Genomic DNA, 17,142 nt, shown 5'->3' with positions numbered 1-17,142 from the left:
GGAAGTGACATGGGGACAGAGACCGGATCGTGAGGAAGGCAGCAAGCGCGTGGCTCTGGGGAGGGGTCCTTCCTGGCAGACGGGGGGACACGTGCCGAGGCCCTGAGGTGAGGCCGTGCGTGCTTGGTCCTTCGGGAGCGGAGGCAGAGAGTCCCGAAGGACATGCACGTGGAGGCGAGTGCCCGGGAAGTGGTCTGCCCGGTCGCCCCGAGAGATTACTTCACTCTGCAGAGGTACGAATCCCCGGTAGGCCGTCCGTCCGTTAGCTCGGGCCCTGGTGGTGGGCCCCCACTCTGATGGGCCTCCTCCAGCCACTGTGAGTTCGGGTGACCCCAGCGTGGGGCCAGCGGTCTCGGGGGTTCCTTCCTGGAAATGTTGGCTCCAAATGAACTCGGTTCTCCCCACAATCGTGTGAAGTGGGGACGGGGTCACCAGTCACTGATGATTTGCCCAAAGCCACACACTACATGGCAAAGCTGGGATTCGAACCCGGGAACCGTAGAGGCAAACCTCACGACCTTAACCTGTACCTTAAATTCCGCCCTGAGCAGCAGGGCAGGGAGCCTCAGGCCCTGGGGCCAAGCCCGGTCCCCACCCCCTCGCCAGCCAGCATGTGACTTGTTTCCTCCTGGACCCTGGACAACACTGGACAGTGTCTCAGGGTTACGTGTTCAGGTCATGAGTGCCAGCGGCCAGCTGCGTGCTTGGCACAGAGTAAGCACTTGGTCTGTTTTTAAAAATGAGAAAACTGGCCTAGATTTGCTGCCCATCTCCGAAACCTTACGAGAAAGACATCCGTGGTTTTTTTTTGTTTTTTTGTTTTTTTTTTTTACCTATAAAAGGTCTTACCCGCAAGAAATCAGTGTGCCGTCGATAGTATTTGAAATGGCACCAGGAACGACCAGAGAGCTGCTCCTTTGACGTCTGATTCAATTTTATTTGAAACTCTTGGGGGTGGGGGAACTGTGTTCTCATTCAAATGCAGTGGGGGTGGGCGGGGGAGGAGGGGCCGGGAATGAAGTGGCCTGAACCCCAGGCAGGCTGGGGCTCCGCAGAATAACAATGAAGCCCGCCCCTGCCAGTCTCATCCAGGCGGGCCTAACGAGATTAGATTTTCATAAATTTCAGACAGTGCCAATTCCTAATTCCTCGTGTGCGGCCAGGAGGCCAGACAGGGCAGCCAGCACGGGCTGCCTGTTAACCAGGAAGCCGCCGGCTGCCCCTCCACTGGGAGCAGACACAGGGGGGAGAGTGTGGCGGTTGAGGGGGTTGTCTGGTCTGGAAACCCCCTGTGGGCTGCCAGGAGCCAGGTGGACTCTGGCCCAGCTCCTCTCCAGCTGAGGAAGGAGAAACGAGCTCCAGCCCAGCCCTGACGTCTCTCCGATTATTAACTGAAAACGCAGTGGCAATTACCTGCCTATACTACCTGTATGGGCCCACTTTAGCGAATTCCACACCAGCCCTCGCCCCATTTACGGCTGAGAAGTGGCCAAACGGGTCTGAACTGAGGCTCCTGATCTTGGGTTGAGTGGCAGCTCCGTCACCGAGAACGGGGGCCCATAAACTCGGATGCAAAAGCATCTCATCTTTACCTTAACCAGCCTGGTCCAGAACACGGGCTCCAAACCACAGTGGCATCCGCAGCGCCTGTGATGTGGTCACCAGCAGAAACCGCAGGTCGCAGTTAATGCGATAATGTCCCTGCCCCCCACCCCCGGTTGCAGATGTAATCCTGGACGTCCTTCCCATATCACAATTCTGGTCGAGCGTTTCAAAATTATCTTGAAATAATTGGCTTCCTTTTTAAGCCATGATTTTATTTTAATTTAATTTTATTTTAAAACCCGTATTCTGAGAGAGCAGCCTGGCTTGCCCAGCTGGCAGGGGCTCCAGGGCGGGCCGGTGGTGAAGCGCCGCAGGTCCAGGACCTGCCCGTGACCTGTGAGGGGACCGACACCTCACCTCAAGGGATGTCATGGGAGTTAGGAGACGGAAGCCCTGTCCCGGCGAGGCGTTTGTCACACGGGTGGTGGCAGAGGAGATGGCAGGTGTCAGCTTCCTTATGCAGTGCCCCATGGCTCCCCCACCTGCGGGCAGGAAGACCCTGTGTTGGCAGGGAGGTGGCACCACCAGCCACCATGTTGGCTTTGTGGATCGTGTGGCAGGTGATGCCCCAGGCGAACCTGACCCTGCGTGGTGACCAGTCCGTTCAACGCGAGCCCTTTGCTAGAACCTGTGCTCTTTCTGGAGCTCAGAGGCATCGTCGTTAGCTGCTCGGGGCCGTTGGGTGGGGGGCAGGTGGCCTGCCAGGCCCTGACAGCATGGTTGGAGGTCGGGGCCTTTGGTGTTTCCTGTCCCCTCTCAGCCTCAGTGTCCTCATCTGTAAAGTGGGCGGGTGGGTTGTGTTAGCGTCTACTTCACAGAATGACGGCGAGGATTTAGTACTATGATGTCCGTGAGGACTCGGGCTGTGCCTGGCATTTAGGGGTGCTCTGCGCACACTAGCTCTCTATTACCAGACAGGCTGGGAAGGGTCAGAGACGTGTGTACCCACGTCTCAACGTGACTGTCTCTGTCTCTGGCGGAGAAGACAAAAGGGAGGGTCAGGCCACTCCCGTGAGGCAGATGAACCTGTTAATGTGAAATTATTCACAAGGAAAGAGGACGCCAAATTAAATTAGAGCGACCTTGCTTCGCGTGTGGAAGATGCGCTTGGTCACCCCCGAGAGCCTCCCGCATCCATCACCCACCCCAAGGGGGAGACGAAGAAAAATGATGGAGCTGCTCCCCACAGCTGCTCCCCCTGGCGGGCAGACTCGACACTGCAGCAAAATGAGGGCAGTGGGCCACTGCTTTCCCGAGCCGTCGGTCCTCAGAGCCTGTCCTCGGAGCAGGGACCAGCCACCGTCCTGGGCGACCTTTTTGGACTGACCCTGCCCCAAATCCCCAACCCTAGAGACCAGCAGGGCGCAGCCAGCGTTTCCAGGGCTTGGGCCTGGGTGAGGGGTGCCATTTGTCCCCAGAGAGACGTCGGGAGTTAGGACAGTGGTGGTGGCGGAGCACCCCTTTCCTGCCCTGAGCTCTTCACAGGTCGTAACGGGCTTACAGGTGCATGTGCCCAGCGTTGCCCACCTAGGAACCGGCAGGCGCAGGAAGGCAGGGCCAGGGGTCCTCAGAGGTGCTCGGGGTGTGGGGAAGGGAAACGAGCAGATATTGGGAAAAGTGGGAGAATTTATCGGGACAAGGCCCTCCCCCTGCCTTAGCCCCTCAGGGGGGCTGCGGGTTCGGGGCCCGGCCCCTCTCTTTCTCAGTGCGTTTTCTCTGGCGCGTTCTCCCCAAGTCTCAGTTTGCTCGTCTGCAAATTGGGGACGGTGACGGCACCCACCTCACAGACTCGCGGGAGGCGGGCTCAAAGCGGTGCATCTGTTGCAGCTGTCAGAATCATCACCATAGCTACAGTGAGTGGTTGCCGTGAGAACAGTGAGTTTGGGCTGTGGACCAGCCCGCCCACCCCCTCTTGCCGCGTCCCCCTTTGTCTGCGACTAGGCTTCGATTTTGAGTACTCTGGTCACAGGAGATTTGGGGACCAAGGTGGGGGTGGGGCAGTGGTGAGATCCATGCAGAGCAGTTGGCCTCCTACCCAGGTAAAGGGGAGGTCTGTCCTACTGGGGAAACTGAGGCTCCACATCTGCCATTAGCGGTTGAGTGACCTGGGGCCCCTGTCTCAGCCAGAGGGCCTGAAGCATTGGCCTGCCCAGTGCTTTTAAAATCTTCGACTGTGTTGCTGGCATTCGAGGCCGGACAGTTCACAGTTTTTAGGTTCTGGAGAGTTCGGGAGGTGCGGCCGGGCCGGGCCAGCCTGCCTGAGGTGCCGTTCTGTTTGGCCCGCTGCGGTTTGAACTAGTGGTGCCCATCTAGAGAGGTGTGCAGACTTGGAGCGGGGCTGGTGCTCGATGACCAATGGCTGCCGTGGGAGCTGGAGTCAGGAGTCAGGCACGGATGCTGAGGCCCAAGCGGCCCACAGGGGCCAGGCGGGTGATCGGTCCGGGCGGGACTTGGGGCCAAGCACATGGCACACGCCCGTGCAAAGAGGGTGGCTGCCCGTAGCTCCGTTCAGGGAACCGTGGATGCAAATGTCCTCAGGCCTCCAGTTTGCAGTCACTCCCAGCAGGTGTTGTCATGGTGTGCTTCCTGGGCAAGTGGGTTCATGTCCCCCAAAGGCAGCCTCCCCTGGAGGGAGCACCCTGATTATGAGGGAGCACATAGGGGTGCTGTCGGCAGACCAGAGACCCTCACCCTATGGCCAAGGCCAAAACACCCAGCCCAAGGTATTCTCTGGGCAGAAGTGAATCAGCCACTGGCTGGGGAGCCTCTGCTGCACCCCTAGAAGCCTCCGCACCTGGGTGTGGCCCTGGGTGTCCAGCCCGGCCCCGCTTAACCCTGCGGGGCTTGTGGCCTTGGGCTGCCCTTGTTTCCTGTGGCAGGGGAGCTGGTGGGTCCCCCGTACCCAAGGGGCACTTTGAGCACGCGCCTCCCCCGAGTGCCGAGCACCCCGGCACACACAGCCACGCTGGGTGGGCCTCCCTCGCCGTGGGCGACCAGGGTGGACCCGGGTGACATCCAGGGTCGCACAGGCCACGGCAGACGCTCAGCGGCCCTGACGAGCATCCCTTCTGCTCTGGGCCCAGACTCCAGGCCTGTAGTTCCAGAATGTGGCCCCAAAATTAGTCTGAGAGCTCCCCACTCCTGTCACGTGGATTTTCTGGGTTTGTGCCTTCATGGAGGTGTGGCCCAGGGACCTGGGTGGGTACGGCAGTCAGCCCGTGCTCATCTGGGGTGATTCTCTCACTGTGGACCCCAGAACCCCGAAACCAGATCCTCCTGTCTTCTCGGCCGTGCCTAGCATGGTCAGTGGAGCTGCGAGGGGCTTTCTTCACACCTACTGGGCCTGCTGGGGCCTCACCCATTGCCCCCGTCAGCCCCCGGGGGTCTTGCTGCTGCCAGTTCGGCCATAGAAAACTCCAGGAGGAAGACAGCAGCCTGGCTTGGGCTCTGTGGGCCTCCGGGGCCCAAGACAGGGACAGAGACAGCCCCACACCTGCCTCCCCTCAGGCCCGGCGTGGGCGGGCCCCTGGGCACCGTGGGGGAGGGGCGGAGGGGTCCCACCACCACCATCCAGCCGGGGTGAAGAGTGCATCAGGTTGGGGGGGCATTGCAGGCCCCTCCGAGGAGGGGGGCGCGTGGGTGTTGCACAAAGCAAGCCTGTGTGTCGCCTGAATGGGTGGCTTTATCTAACACAGGACCTGGGCCCACAGAATCGGGCCAGGCTGCCGAGGCCCCGGACCCGCCTGTCTGGGAAGGTGTGGCCACAGTTACTGGGTCCGAGGCCACAGGCTTGGCCTTTGCCCAGCCCAGGCCCTGACCTCCTCATGGGGACGTGAGGGTGTCTGGAGGGCAGAGGGCAGTTGAAGGCTTGCCTGCCCTCCCCGCTGGGCTGGGCCCCAGCCTTCCCAGGGCTCAGGAGAGTGTCACCAAAGCGCCCGGCCAGTTCATCCTCCCTCCTGGCTCCTCCAGAGTGAAGCAGGAGCACAGCCCCACCACGGCCAGAGCCAGGGCCCAGCCGACTCCGAACCGGGCCCCAGGTTCCGGGGCAGACGGCCAGTGCATAGCCAGGAAGGCAGGGCCACCAGCTTTGGGTCCTAGGGTGACACGAGCCTGTCACTAGAGCTCTGCAATGGGGCGAAGACTCGGCCCTGTGCAGGAGTGCTCCCCGGGTCACTGTCGGTCATTCTTGGTCGTGGGGCGTCCTGCGCACGTAGGATATTACGCAGCACCCACCAGATGCCGGGAGCAGCCCCCGCTGTGGCCGCCCCTCATGTCCCCTGGGGCCGTGTTGGGGCAGACCCACCCAGCGCACACTTGGCACGGCTGGGCAGTTGTGCAAAGGGGCATGGGAATGTGGGAGCCGGGAAGGGGCCAAGCGCGGAGGGGGTGTGGGTTCTGTGTGGAGGAGCGTCCACAGTAACGTCCCCCAGGACACACCGCTTTCTGGCTGGACGCCTTGGGGAAACCGAGGCTGGTAGGGCGCAGGGCCCCGACACAGCACCCATACCCCTCACCCGGCTCATAGCTCACCGTCTCCCCCACTGCTGCCCGCCCTGCCCCCTCCGGCTCCGTTCGTCCGTCTTGGTCTTGGAGGAAGAAAGGGCTGGGTCAGGGGCTCCGAGCTTGGACTGTGCCCTGGGGGCCTCGGCTGAGAGCTCGTCAGCGCCCCGCGGCTCTGGGGAGTCTTTCTGCCTCCCTCTGGTCTGGGGAGGCGCGTCCCGCTGCTCCTCGGGCAGGACGGGCGGGCAGGCGGCCTTGGGCTGGCGCCCCCTCTGCCATGTCAGCAGCCGTCCCCGGCAGGACCAGCGCCTGGCACCTCGGCCGCTGCAGTGGTCCCTGCTGGCACCACCCACGGCCCCTAAGCCCCGTGACACGGACCCTCCTGAGTCAAACAACCTTCCTTTTCCAGCACTGGAGGGTTTTTTCGCCTTCGAGGCGAAAACAGAACAAAATCACGAAAAAAAAATGAGGGTTGTAGCCACCGGGCTGTGGTGTCTCTGAGGCCCTGCTACTTCACTGCCAAAGGGGGAGGTCCTCACATGCACACACACCTCCCATAACCCGGTGTGTGTGTGTGTGTATTATTATGTGTGTGTGTGTGTAATAGTGAGTGTGTGTGTGTGTGTGCATGAAGTGTGTGTGTGTAGTGTGCTTGTGAGTGTGTGTACATGTGTGTAATATTATTATTGTATGTTGTGTGTGTGGCTTGAGGTGTGTGTGTAGTGTGGGGTGGTTATATTAAGTGATGAGTGTGTGCATAAGTGTGTATTGCCACGCAGTGTGTGTATTTTGGGACTAAATTAATTAACCCATGGGAATGTGGAGTGTGGGGGGAGGTGCCTATGTGCTGGGCGTGTGTGCGAGTTGGGGGCGTGAAGGGCCGGGCTTCGCGGTCCCTGAGGGCTCACGTGTCCCCTTGCCTTGCAGCGGAGCTGGAGTTCGTTGAGATCACCATCATCGTGGTGGTGGTGATGGTGATGGTGGTGGTGATCACGTGCCTGCTGAGCCACTACAAGCTGTCTGGTCGCTCCTTCATCAGCCGGCACAGCCAGGGCCGGGGGAGAGAAGACGCCCTCTCCTCAGTGAGTGCCCCGCCCCTCCTGTCTGCGCCCTGAGCTCCCCGGGGAGGTGGGACAACCCTCACTGATGTGGTGTGGTGTCCCCCAGGGGTGTCACAGGACCTGGGGGGCTGAGACTGAGCGGGGAGACAGTCAGCAGCCACCGGGAGGCAGCCAGGCGGGCGATGAGGAGGGTATCTGGGTCCAGGCGGGGGCTAAAGGGACGGGGCGGAGGGAGGGGGAGCCCCGCCTCGAGGCCGTGACCCAGACAGAAGGGAGGGGCCCTTCCGCTCCCGCCGGTCCCCTGCGGACGTCTGGCCCAGGCTCTCAGTGCCTTGGAGGCAGCAGGTCACCCAGGGAAAGGACTTCCTGGCCCCGAGTTCAGTGCCAGCTCTGCTGGTCCTGGCTGTGTGCCCTGGGACCAGTCCCTGATCCAAGAAGCGGGCTTCGGTCTCCATTCTTTGTGTGGAAGAGGCTGAGGAATGTGCCACCTCGCAGGCGACTCAGGGCTTAGGGCTCAGGCGCCCCTCGTCCCTGTACTTCCGGGGCTGAGCCCTGCCCTGGGTCCCCTCCCTCAGCAGAGGAGCCAGAGGGAGGGGCGGCGTCCACCTCCACGTGGTTCCCGGCCCTGGGCCGGCCATGCCTGGCTGGGCAGCCTGGGACAGAAGCTCCGGTCTGACGTGCGGGCCGGGAATTAGGGAGAAGGTGGCACGTGGGCGGGTGCGTGTCTCCGAGCCCGTGTTTGCTGGGCTCTGGGAGGACAGCGACAGAACGAGGAGGCGGTGCTGGGCGTGGCCTCCGGTTCCAGGGGACACCGGGGGGTGGCGGCCCTGCTCAGTCTGTGGGGCTGAGCCAAACCCCTGACAAGTCCGGGCATCTCCACGTGCGTCAGGGCACAGCCTCAGGACGTCACCAGGTTGCGTCCTCTCTGGTCCCTCTGAGCCGAGGTGCCCCCGGCGGAGGCTCAGCGTGTGTCCGGAGGGCACGGTGGCTCTGAAGAAATCCGTGCTCACCTGCGTGTTTCATTGTCACTGCCGTTACCTTGGCGACGGCCCTGCAGCCGTGCCGCGAGGCGCACGTCTGCCGAGTCTGCACGCAGGTTCCCACACTTGCACCGGCCTGGGAACCCCATTTACAGAGTAGACCCGGAGGCTCAGAGAGGCAGGAGCTCTAGCCTGGGGCCACGCAGCTTGTAGGTGGCAGTTTGAAGAGCCCACGGCCCGGTTTGTCCTGCCTCGCGTGCTGGGGCCGGAGAGGGTGGCGGTGAGGGTGCCCCCAGCCCGGGAGCATGCCTCCGGGGTGGCTCTCTTCCCCCCTGGTCCTCAGGTGTGCGTCTACCGACTGGGTGGAGCTCGCCGTGCTTGGCCCCCCGTCTGGTCTCTGCAGTCGTGGGAGGATAGAGTTACCGAGCGTGGGGGGCACGGCAGCAGCTCCAGCGGGAGCCACCTTTGCTTTCTCGGAGGAAGAGACAGCCCTGTGGGCAGCAAGCACCCGGGGTGTCGAACCCAGATAGCGTCAGGGATTCAGGCTCTGGTTCTCAGACACCTGAGGCTAAAAGAAAGTCCCTTCAACCCCCATCTACCCAGCCATCTGCACAGGCCCCTGGGGACGCCTGGCTGGGTAAACACGGAGACTTGCTAAGTGTGCAGTACATGTAGCAGCTCTCCTGGGGGCCTCCTTCCAGACAGGGCACATCTGAGGAGTCTCAGCCCCGAGACCTTCCAGAGACCCAAACCCCACTGTCTGCCTGAGGCCGGGCCCATCCTCCCGTCTCAGTAAATGGGATCCCCGTCCACCGAGCTCTGAGAGTCTGTTTCCTCATCTGTTAGAGGATGAGGCTCAAGCCCACGTAAGCCATGTGGCCCTGCGGTGTCCCCCGGGGAAGCCAGGACATACTCCATGATAGCTACTACGGTAACTCTAGCCACTGCAAGGGCGCAGACTGCGGGTCTGAAGGGGCTTGTGCTGGGTGGGCAGGTGAGGGCAGTGTTATCTGTGAAGAGTTCTACCTGGGCACAAGTGAACAGATGGACAGGTGTACCCATCCCCCAACCAGGAAGCCTCCTGCCTGTTTCTGGGCCGCTCCAGGGCCCCTGAGCTTTGCTCTCAGGCGCCAGTGTGGATAAACAGCCGCTGCTTTGAATTTTCTCTCCCCAGCAGCCTTTAACCATTCCCCCATTAGGTTAAGCATCTGGAACAGCGATGGTCACTTCACCCACAGCTCCCTGGGAAGACGGGTTTGTGCCCTGCTCCGCGTGGGTGGAGTCAGGCCGGAGGCTCAGCCAGGGCCTTGGATGGGGCGAGTGTTTGTCCTCTGTCCCCAAATCAGCCCTGCATGGGTCTCCTCCTCCCACAGGGCCCATGGCTATGGCCTCCAGGGAACAGCCCCTCGGCCTTCCTGGGCCCTTCGTGTTGGCCTGGGTCCTAACCAGTGTCTTGCTACTTCATTCTTTCAGCAAATACTTAAGAATACACGGTATTTGGCTTGCAAAACTTGGTGGATGTGATCCCATTTTAGAGATGGGGGAGGAGGCGTGCTGGGGGTTCAGGGAAGAATCAGGTTCCATCTGGCCTCGGGGGGCTGTCGAGCAGGCGTGTGGCTCCAAATCGGGGGTTCATCAAGATATAGACTAGTTTTATTGGTACACGGCCACGCCCATTCCCATGGCATCTTTTACTACAGACTGTGGCCCACAAAGCAGAAAATATCTTACTCTCTGACCCTTTAAGGAAACAGTTTGCGGACCCCTGGGTTAGATGGGAAACCATGGCAGGCTGGCTGACCTCGCTGTGAGCAAGGAAGCTTTGAGAAAGACAGGGAGCCAGGTGGAGCCCGGGGGGCCGGGAGAGGAGGGGCAAGAAGGAGCTGCCAGGAACAACCTTTAGGGGTCTGGCATTTGCACCCAGAAGGATGCTGGGGGCCATCCACTGAATCAGGGAACACGGTGAGTAGGACGTGACCTCTGGGCGAGAGGGTTCTGACGAGTGCAGTGTGACCAGCTGGACGCAGGGTGTCCCTCCAGCAGAGCCAGGCTGAGTGAGGAGCTCAGGTGCTGTGGGGGCCTCTGGACCTCCAGGTGTGCAGGTTGGAAGTGGTCACGTGTTGAGGATGATGGGTGGTCGTGGGTCTGTACTGGGGCCCATGGGCACTGATTGGTGTTTTCTTAAGGTCCCTAGGTGATGCCACTGTGTGGCCAGGTGGGAATCCCTGGGCCAGGGCTCAGGGGATGGGGTGGGCAGTGGTGGGAAAAGGTTGGTGGCCACGTTGTGAAAGGCCTGGCACTGAGAGCCTCGTGGGAGGGTTTTAGGCACTGGCTCATCTGGGTCACATTTCACCCAAGCCAGCCTTAGCTGCTTGCACCCCTCCCCAGGGCTCCCAAGTCCACTGGGGGGCCGGTAGATGTTCCCCCTTCTGCTTCCTGGCACACACCTGGGCTGTGCCAGGGGCCCGGCTGGGGGCCGCAGAGCCTGCCAGAACCAGCCTGAGCCAGAATGCACCTGGAGGCAGAGGGCGAGGCTTAGGCTCTCAGGGCAGTCCCTTGCTGGCCAGGCCTCTGCTGGCCTCACAGGTTTATCGGCGGATGAGACGGTGCTTAGAATTTAGCACAGTTGCTGGCACCGTGGCAGCAATTGATGTGGCATTACGAATATCAGTAACAAAATGGCCAGTGATGACCATATTGACAGTAACGGTGGCTGTCTGCTCTCTGCGTCCCCCTAGTTGGAACATACTAGACCCCACTGAGTCTTCATGGTTTAGTGCACTCCTGATGGGACAGTTTTGAGAGACACAGTGTCCCCTAGTGGTCACATGAGAAATTGCAGCCAGCCGGGCATTCCTCCCCAGACTGCGGGTGAGAATTGTCTTAAACTGGGAACCCTCAAGACAGCGTGCCCCCAAGGAAACTAATGGGAGGATAGGTGTATTTGTTATCTTGACTGTGGTGATGGTTCCTGGTATGTACATATGCCAAGACTTAACCAAGTTATATACTTAGCATATGTGCAGTTGATTATGTGTCGTCAGTTTTATCTCAAGAAAGCTAATTTTAATGTTTAAAAGGACACATCCGTACCCCCCAGGCCCAGTGTCCAGGTGTGCCCTCAGATGAACTGATGCTGGCCTGGGTCCCACTTTGCTGACCTTCGGGTCTCTCCCCGTGAAAAGGGATCTCAGTGGAGAGGAGAAGTCCTTCATCAGTTAAGAGACGTCCCCAGCAAAGGTGTCCAGCTTGGTGCAAAAGCAAGACCCTGATGTCTGCAGAGTGTGCTTTTCCCGTCCCCTTGACCCCTCTGCAAGGTGGGCTCGCTGTTCCCCCAGCTCCGTCTGGTGGCTCAGGCCCAGGTCAGGGTGGCCCGCAGGGCAGGTGCTGCCCACAGGTGGGAGGTAGCAGGGGCCAGGGAGTCTGTAGTGTGGCTGAACTAGCACGTGAGTGTGTCGCTCGCCCTCCACAGCGTCCGTGCAGGCTGGCCGCCCGTGGGAAGTCTGGAGTCCAGCGCCAGCCCCCCGGATTCCTGGGGGAGCCACAGGCCTTGCCTGGAATCTCAGGACAAAGGGTGGGAGGTGGCAGCTACGTGCCCAGCACCTGGCCCAAAGCTTGGCACAGATGTGGCGCCTCATGCACGTTTGTTGACTATCATTTTGTGGCAGAGCAGCTGTGTTGGGCACTTTTCTTCTTGGCTCTCCTATATTTCTTCACCCATAAACTGGGCTCACAAGAGGGAGGGCCAGACAGATTATAAAGAGCTAAGTAAATATGTAGACAGAATAATTCCAGATGCAACAGATACTGTGAAGGAAGTAATCAGATGACAGTGTATTTCATGAGAGAGGGGCCTTTACATAATGATGCCAGAGAAAATCTGCAGGGACCACTGGATTTGAAAAGCAAAGAGTCAGCCATGCAGTGGGGTGGCCAGTGCAGAGGCCCTGAGGAGCACACTTAGCATGGCTGGAGAGACGGTGGTGGCACCCACTGTCTTCATGTGCTCACTGAGGGCCACGTGCACTATAAGGAGTTTGTATGTTCCACTCCTTAAGTTCTGGAATTAAGTGACTTGCCCAAGGTGGCCCAGAAAGCAAGAGGCGATCAAGGCCTGGAGGACCCGATCAGACCAGCTTCCTTATCAGCCAGCTCGCAGTCCGTTCGGAATTATTCCGAGGTCTGTAGAAGCTGCTGGAGTGTGTTGCGGAGGGACCCACAAGTCAGCTGGATGTTCTGGGGGCGTGAGTGCAGAGGATGCATTTTCAGTGACAGCGGTGGGTGCTGAGAGAGAGTTCCAAGGCGACTGCCATCACGTCCAGGAAGTGTCCGGGGCCCGGGCCGGGGTGGTGGATGGGTGACATGTCAGGGTCCGAGCCAGGCTGACCCTCTGCTCTCCCACCTCTGCCCATCCCAGTGACGGGTCCCTCTCGTCCCCATACAGGAAGGATGCCTCTGGCCCTCCGAGAGCACCGTGTCAGGCGGCGGAATCCCAGAGGTGAGCCCCAGTGCTGCCTCCCCTCCCCCACCCCCCATCGCCCCTCTCTCTACCGGCCCTCAAGGCTGCCGGCAGCTGGTCCCCTCCACCAGGCTGGAGGTGTCCCCCGCTGCTAGAGCAGTGACTGCTAGAGTCTCACACCTCTGCCCTTCCTTGAAGAGGTGTCCTTGGCCGCCGGGACCCTCCCTGCCTGGACAGTGTGTGCAGGGAGTAGGGAGCAGTACCTTTGACCGGGGAGGCATGAGGCTGCCGCTGCTTCAGTGCTGACGGCCACATGTGGGGGCTCCCTGGGGTCAGTCCCCGGCTGGGCTCCGGGCTCAGCCCCCACCCTGCCCCACCTGCCGCCCTCCCTCCCCGCGCCCAGGGAGCAGAGCCGCGGTCCCGCCTCCGGGAGGCCCTCACCCTGCTCTGCCCCCTCCAGCCACAGGTGTACGCCCCACCGAGGCCCACCGACCGCCTGGCCGTGCCCCCCTTCGCCCCGCGGGACCGCTTCCACCGCTTCCAGCCCACCTACCCGTACCTGCAGCACGAGATCGACCTGCCGCCCACCATCTCGCTGTCGGACGGGGAGGAGCCCCCGCCCTACCAGGGCCCCTGCACCCTCCAGCTGCGGGACCCCGAACAGCAGCTGGAGCTGAACCGCGAGTCGGTGCGCGCGCCCCCGAACAGAACCATCTTCGACAGCGACCTGATAGACAGTGCCATGCTGGGCGGCCCCTGCCCGCCCAGCAGTAACTCGGGCATCAGCGCCATGTGCTACGGGGGCGGCGGGCGCATGGAGGGGCCGCCCCCCACCTACAGCGAGGTCATCGGCCACTACCCCGGGTCCGCCTCCTTCCAGCACCAACAGAGCAGCGGGCCGCACCCCCTGCTGGACGGGGCCCGGCTCCAGCACGCACACCTCGCGCCCCTGGAGAGCACGGCCGCCTGGAGTCAGGAGAAGGATAAACAGAAGGGACACCCTCTCTAGGGACCCGGGCCGGGCGGCGGTGGGTAAAAAGGCGAAACACTCCGCACTTCTTACGAGAGGAGGACCGGGTGACACACGGGCAGTGCGCGCGTCACCAGCCCCTCCCCACCTCTCTGTGTATAAATATTTACGTGTCCTGTCTGGTCTGAATGCATAAGCTAAGAAAGCTTGCAAAAACAGCAAAAACGAAAACAAAACAAAACACGTTTCTGTGTTGAGCCCTGTCTTGAAGGCGAAAGGAAAAAAACAAACAAAAAAAACCCCAGAAAAAAACTACCCTAATCTTTTCTGTTTCTAGTCGAGCTACGTGCGTGAATGCTTATTTTCTTTTGTTTGTTTATGATGATTTCACTTAACTTTAAAGACATATTTGCACAAAACCTTTGTTTAAAGATCTGCAATATTATATATATATAAATATATATGAAATAAGAGAAACCGTATGTGCAAGGGCAGGAGTATTTTTGTATTAGAAGAGTCCTATTAAAAAAAAAAAAGTTGTTTTCTGAACTAGAAGAGAAAAATGGCCATTTTTGAGTGCCAACTCAGAAAGTGTGTATTACCTTGTAAAGAAAAAAAAATTACAAACAGGGGTTTAGAGTTATTTATATAAATGTTGAGCTTTTGCACTATTTTTTAATATAAATATGTCAGTGCTTGTTTGATGGAGACTTCTATCAGGTCTATCGAGAATTTTAAGGGAAAAATGTTGAATTTCGACGTCAGGCAGAGAGGGTGTGCTCCACACGGAGCTTGGGGAGAGGCCTCCGGCCGGGCCCCTTTCCTGCAAAGTGGAAGCTTCTGTCCAGTGAGTGGTAGGTGATTACCTCGTTACACATTCCCTCCCAGAGGGGACACAGATTTTCCCCTCTGGGCCAGGACAGTTTTTGGATCACAAACAAAATATAGGAAAGTCACTCGAGGCACCAAGTTCCAGGCGGTGGCTTTGCCTTTCCCGAAATGAAAATAAACTGTTACTGAAGGAATTTTAGTTTTTCTTCCCATTTTTTTCAGCCACGAAGGTCCCGGTAGGAAGGGACTGAGGTGGTCCTCGCAAGCTGTCGCTGTGTTGCCAGTGACCCGCCTGAGGGGTGTAGACGGCTCGTTTGTGCAGAGTGCTCTGGTGGCGAGGTCAGCGGGCTCCAGAATTTGTCGGCTGAGGTCCGTGCAGTCCCCTGGCATATAGGAAAGGCCCAAAGTATTACAAATAGGACCGCGTCCCTGTCTCTGTCTTTCTGTATTAATTCTCACTTAACAGGGCCAATCGACAGAAGACCAGAGGTGAAACCGTGACACACACAGGTTTCTCCCAGGACACGCGAAAGGGTTGAGTAAGGAAGACAGGTCCACTGCAACCCTGTGCTTGATGCTTTAGAAGCAGAATTCTCTACTTCTTAACGTCCATTCCCTCCCCCTGGAAACGGTCACGTTCGACGTGTCTGTTTATGTGTGTTTTCATAAGCATCTTTCTCAGACACAGCTTGTTGACCAGGATTTTAGTAGGTCTGGGTGTGGCGAGCCCCCTCGGGTGGTGGTGGCATCAGTGAAGAAGCGTGAGTGGGCAAGTAGACGTGACAGTGGCTGAAGCAGGAGACCCTCCAATACAATCTGGGCTGGGGGACCCCCAGCTGGAAGAGCAGCCCCCTCCCCCACCCCTCCACCCCACGGAGGCGTCTTCCTTTTCGGCAGAATGCCACCTGGCAACCTAACGTAAGAAAAAGGTATAAGAGGCAATAACTGTTGTTTTTAAGCAACTTTTTTATTACTTGAAAAACAGACAACCTGAGAACAGTTTTGATGTTCTGACCATCGGAACTCTATTTATATACACGTTTTAAGAACATGGCGACCCACGGCCGTAGTGTCGTCTGGGCGTCGGCCGACCAGCCTGGCAGAACGTGTTTGTACCTTAACAGTCAAACTCGCCTCTCCGTGGGGTCTTCCGCCTGCAACTTGCTTCCCTCTCAAACAGGATTCTTTTAAAATGTCGTGCAGAGAAATCAATACAGTTTGTCCTGAAGGGTACAGGGACACATTTATAGGTATCATTTTTAGAACATATCTTTATGTGGAGCGTCTCCCCAGTGCCTTAGTGAAGAAGCAGTTGGCTCTCTCGTCACCGGGCCAGGCGTCCCCGCGTGGTGCCCGGCGCACTCGGGCGGCCAAGGGCGGCTGCTTCTCTCCAACGTCCCCACCACTCTCCCGTGTCGTGCCCCACCCGCCCCCACCTGGGACGTGCCTCGCTTGGTCAGGACCCCTCCTACCCTCCAGCCTCCCTGGTCAAGGACCGTGTTTAACGCCCGTCTGGACCGAAACCTAGACGTGGACCTCGGTTGTGCGAGGAGCGTCAGCGAGTCTGGAGCCGAGGTCCTGGAGCCAGACTCCGAAGCCGGCTGCTTGGCGGCGTGGTCCGCGTCTGCCGGATTCGCAGCCAGTTAGGGGAAGGGAGCAGGAGAGGGCGACTGGCCTCGGCTGGCTCGAGGGCGAGCACGCCCTGGTGTTGCAGCCCAGGCCACCCCCCAGGCCACCCCCAGGCCACCGGGCTGCGACGCCCCTGGGCTTCGTGCTCCGAAGTGTTTTGGGGGGGCGGGCAGCTTGTCAAAGCCAGGGTGCATCCCACGAAAGCTGGTGGTGTGTTTCTGGAAGCTTCTGCTGTAGCTAAATAAGCTCTTGGTTTCTCTGTGGACCCCAGAGTGTGAGGGGCAGGCTCTTTCCTCTAGATGTGGGCTGGCATGCCGTTGTGTTTGAAAAGTCTTTGAGCACCCCTCAGGAGGCCCCCCTTTTCCAATAGAAAGTTGGGAGGGGTGTCTCAGAAGTGGCTGGTTTGACGGGGGACCAGGTTGGGCTCAGCTTTCTCAAACCCTCATTGCTTCTTTGTTTCCCTGCTTGTCAATCGCATTTCTCACCCCCACCCGCAAAGCCCGGGTCTACGCAGACGCAGCCGGACTTAGCAAAGTCCACTAAGGGTCATCCACGTTCCCCAAAAGCCCAGGGGTTTTTCAAAGAGCCAAAGGCGAAGCAACACCCCCGCCCCCGCCCAGCGAGCACTGAGTCCGTTCCTTGTCCACGTCTGTCTGCTCTGTGAATTGTCCATTTCGGAGATTTCTTTTTCCTGTGTGCGACACAAAGCTTCCAGGTCCGCAGCACATCCCAGTGATCAGGAAAGAGATTTTTTTTGCCCCCGGAATCCGCGCTACAGATTTTGCTGTGCTCCAGAATCGAGAAGGATGCCGTGTGCTCGTTGGCCTGCCTGACCCCTTGGTGGCTGTGGGATGGCGGTGCTTTCCCGTGGTGGCCTTGGTGTTGGAACTGCTCTCCCGTGCAGCCCTGTCTCCCGAGTTCTGTGAGACTTCTGTAAACTCGGTGGCACGGCCGGATGCAGCCCCCACGTCGCTGCTGCGTAAGACTCTGTACTCGGACGCCGGTCCACGGGCCTGATGGAATGCTTGTGTATCAGTGATTATTAGTGGAATGATGACGTTCTGGAAAGCTGCAATACTTATACAATAAATTTTACAGTTCTTTGGA

General features: G+C 59.2%; 1 protein-coding gene across 3 annotated transcripts in view; it reads left to right on the top strand.

Moving 5' to 3' along the window:
• Positions 1 to 17,142, top strand: part of PMEPA1 (prostate transmembrane protein, androgen induced 1) — a 53,822-nt gene extending 36,680 nt beyond the window's left edge. For all 3 annotated transcript variants that reach the window (XM_039864685.1, XM_039864687.1, XM_039864688.1), the window contains exons 2-4: positions 7,033 to 7,187; positions 12,591 to 12,644; positions 13,066 to 17,142. In XM_039864685.1, coding sequence (XP_039720619.1) covers positions 7,033 to 7,187; positions 12,591 to 12,644; positions 13,066 to 13,614 — 758 coding nt within the window. In that variant the 3' untranslated portion in view covers positions 13,615 to 17,142. The remainder of the gene's footprint in view (positions 1 to 7,032; positions 7,188 to 12,590; positions 12,645 to 13,065) is intronic.

This window comes from Pteropus medius, unplaced genomic scaffold (genome assembly GCF_902729225.1).
Source record: "Pteropus medius unplaced genomic scaffold, Ma_sr-lr_union100, whole genome shotgun sequence".
In the NCBI taxonomy this organism is placed as follows: domain Eukaryota; kingdom Metazoa; phylum Chordata; class Mammalia; order Chiroptera; family Pteropodidae; genus Pteropus; species Pteropus medius.
This window is presented reverse-complemented; position numbering and strand designations above follow the sequence as displayed.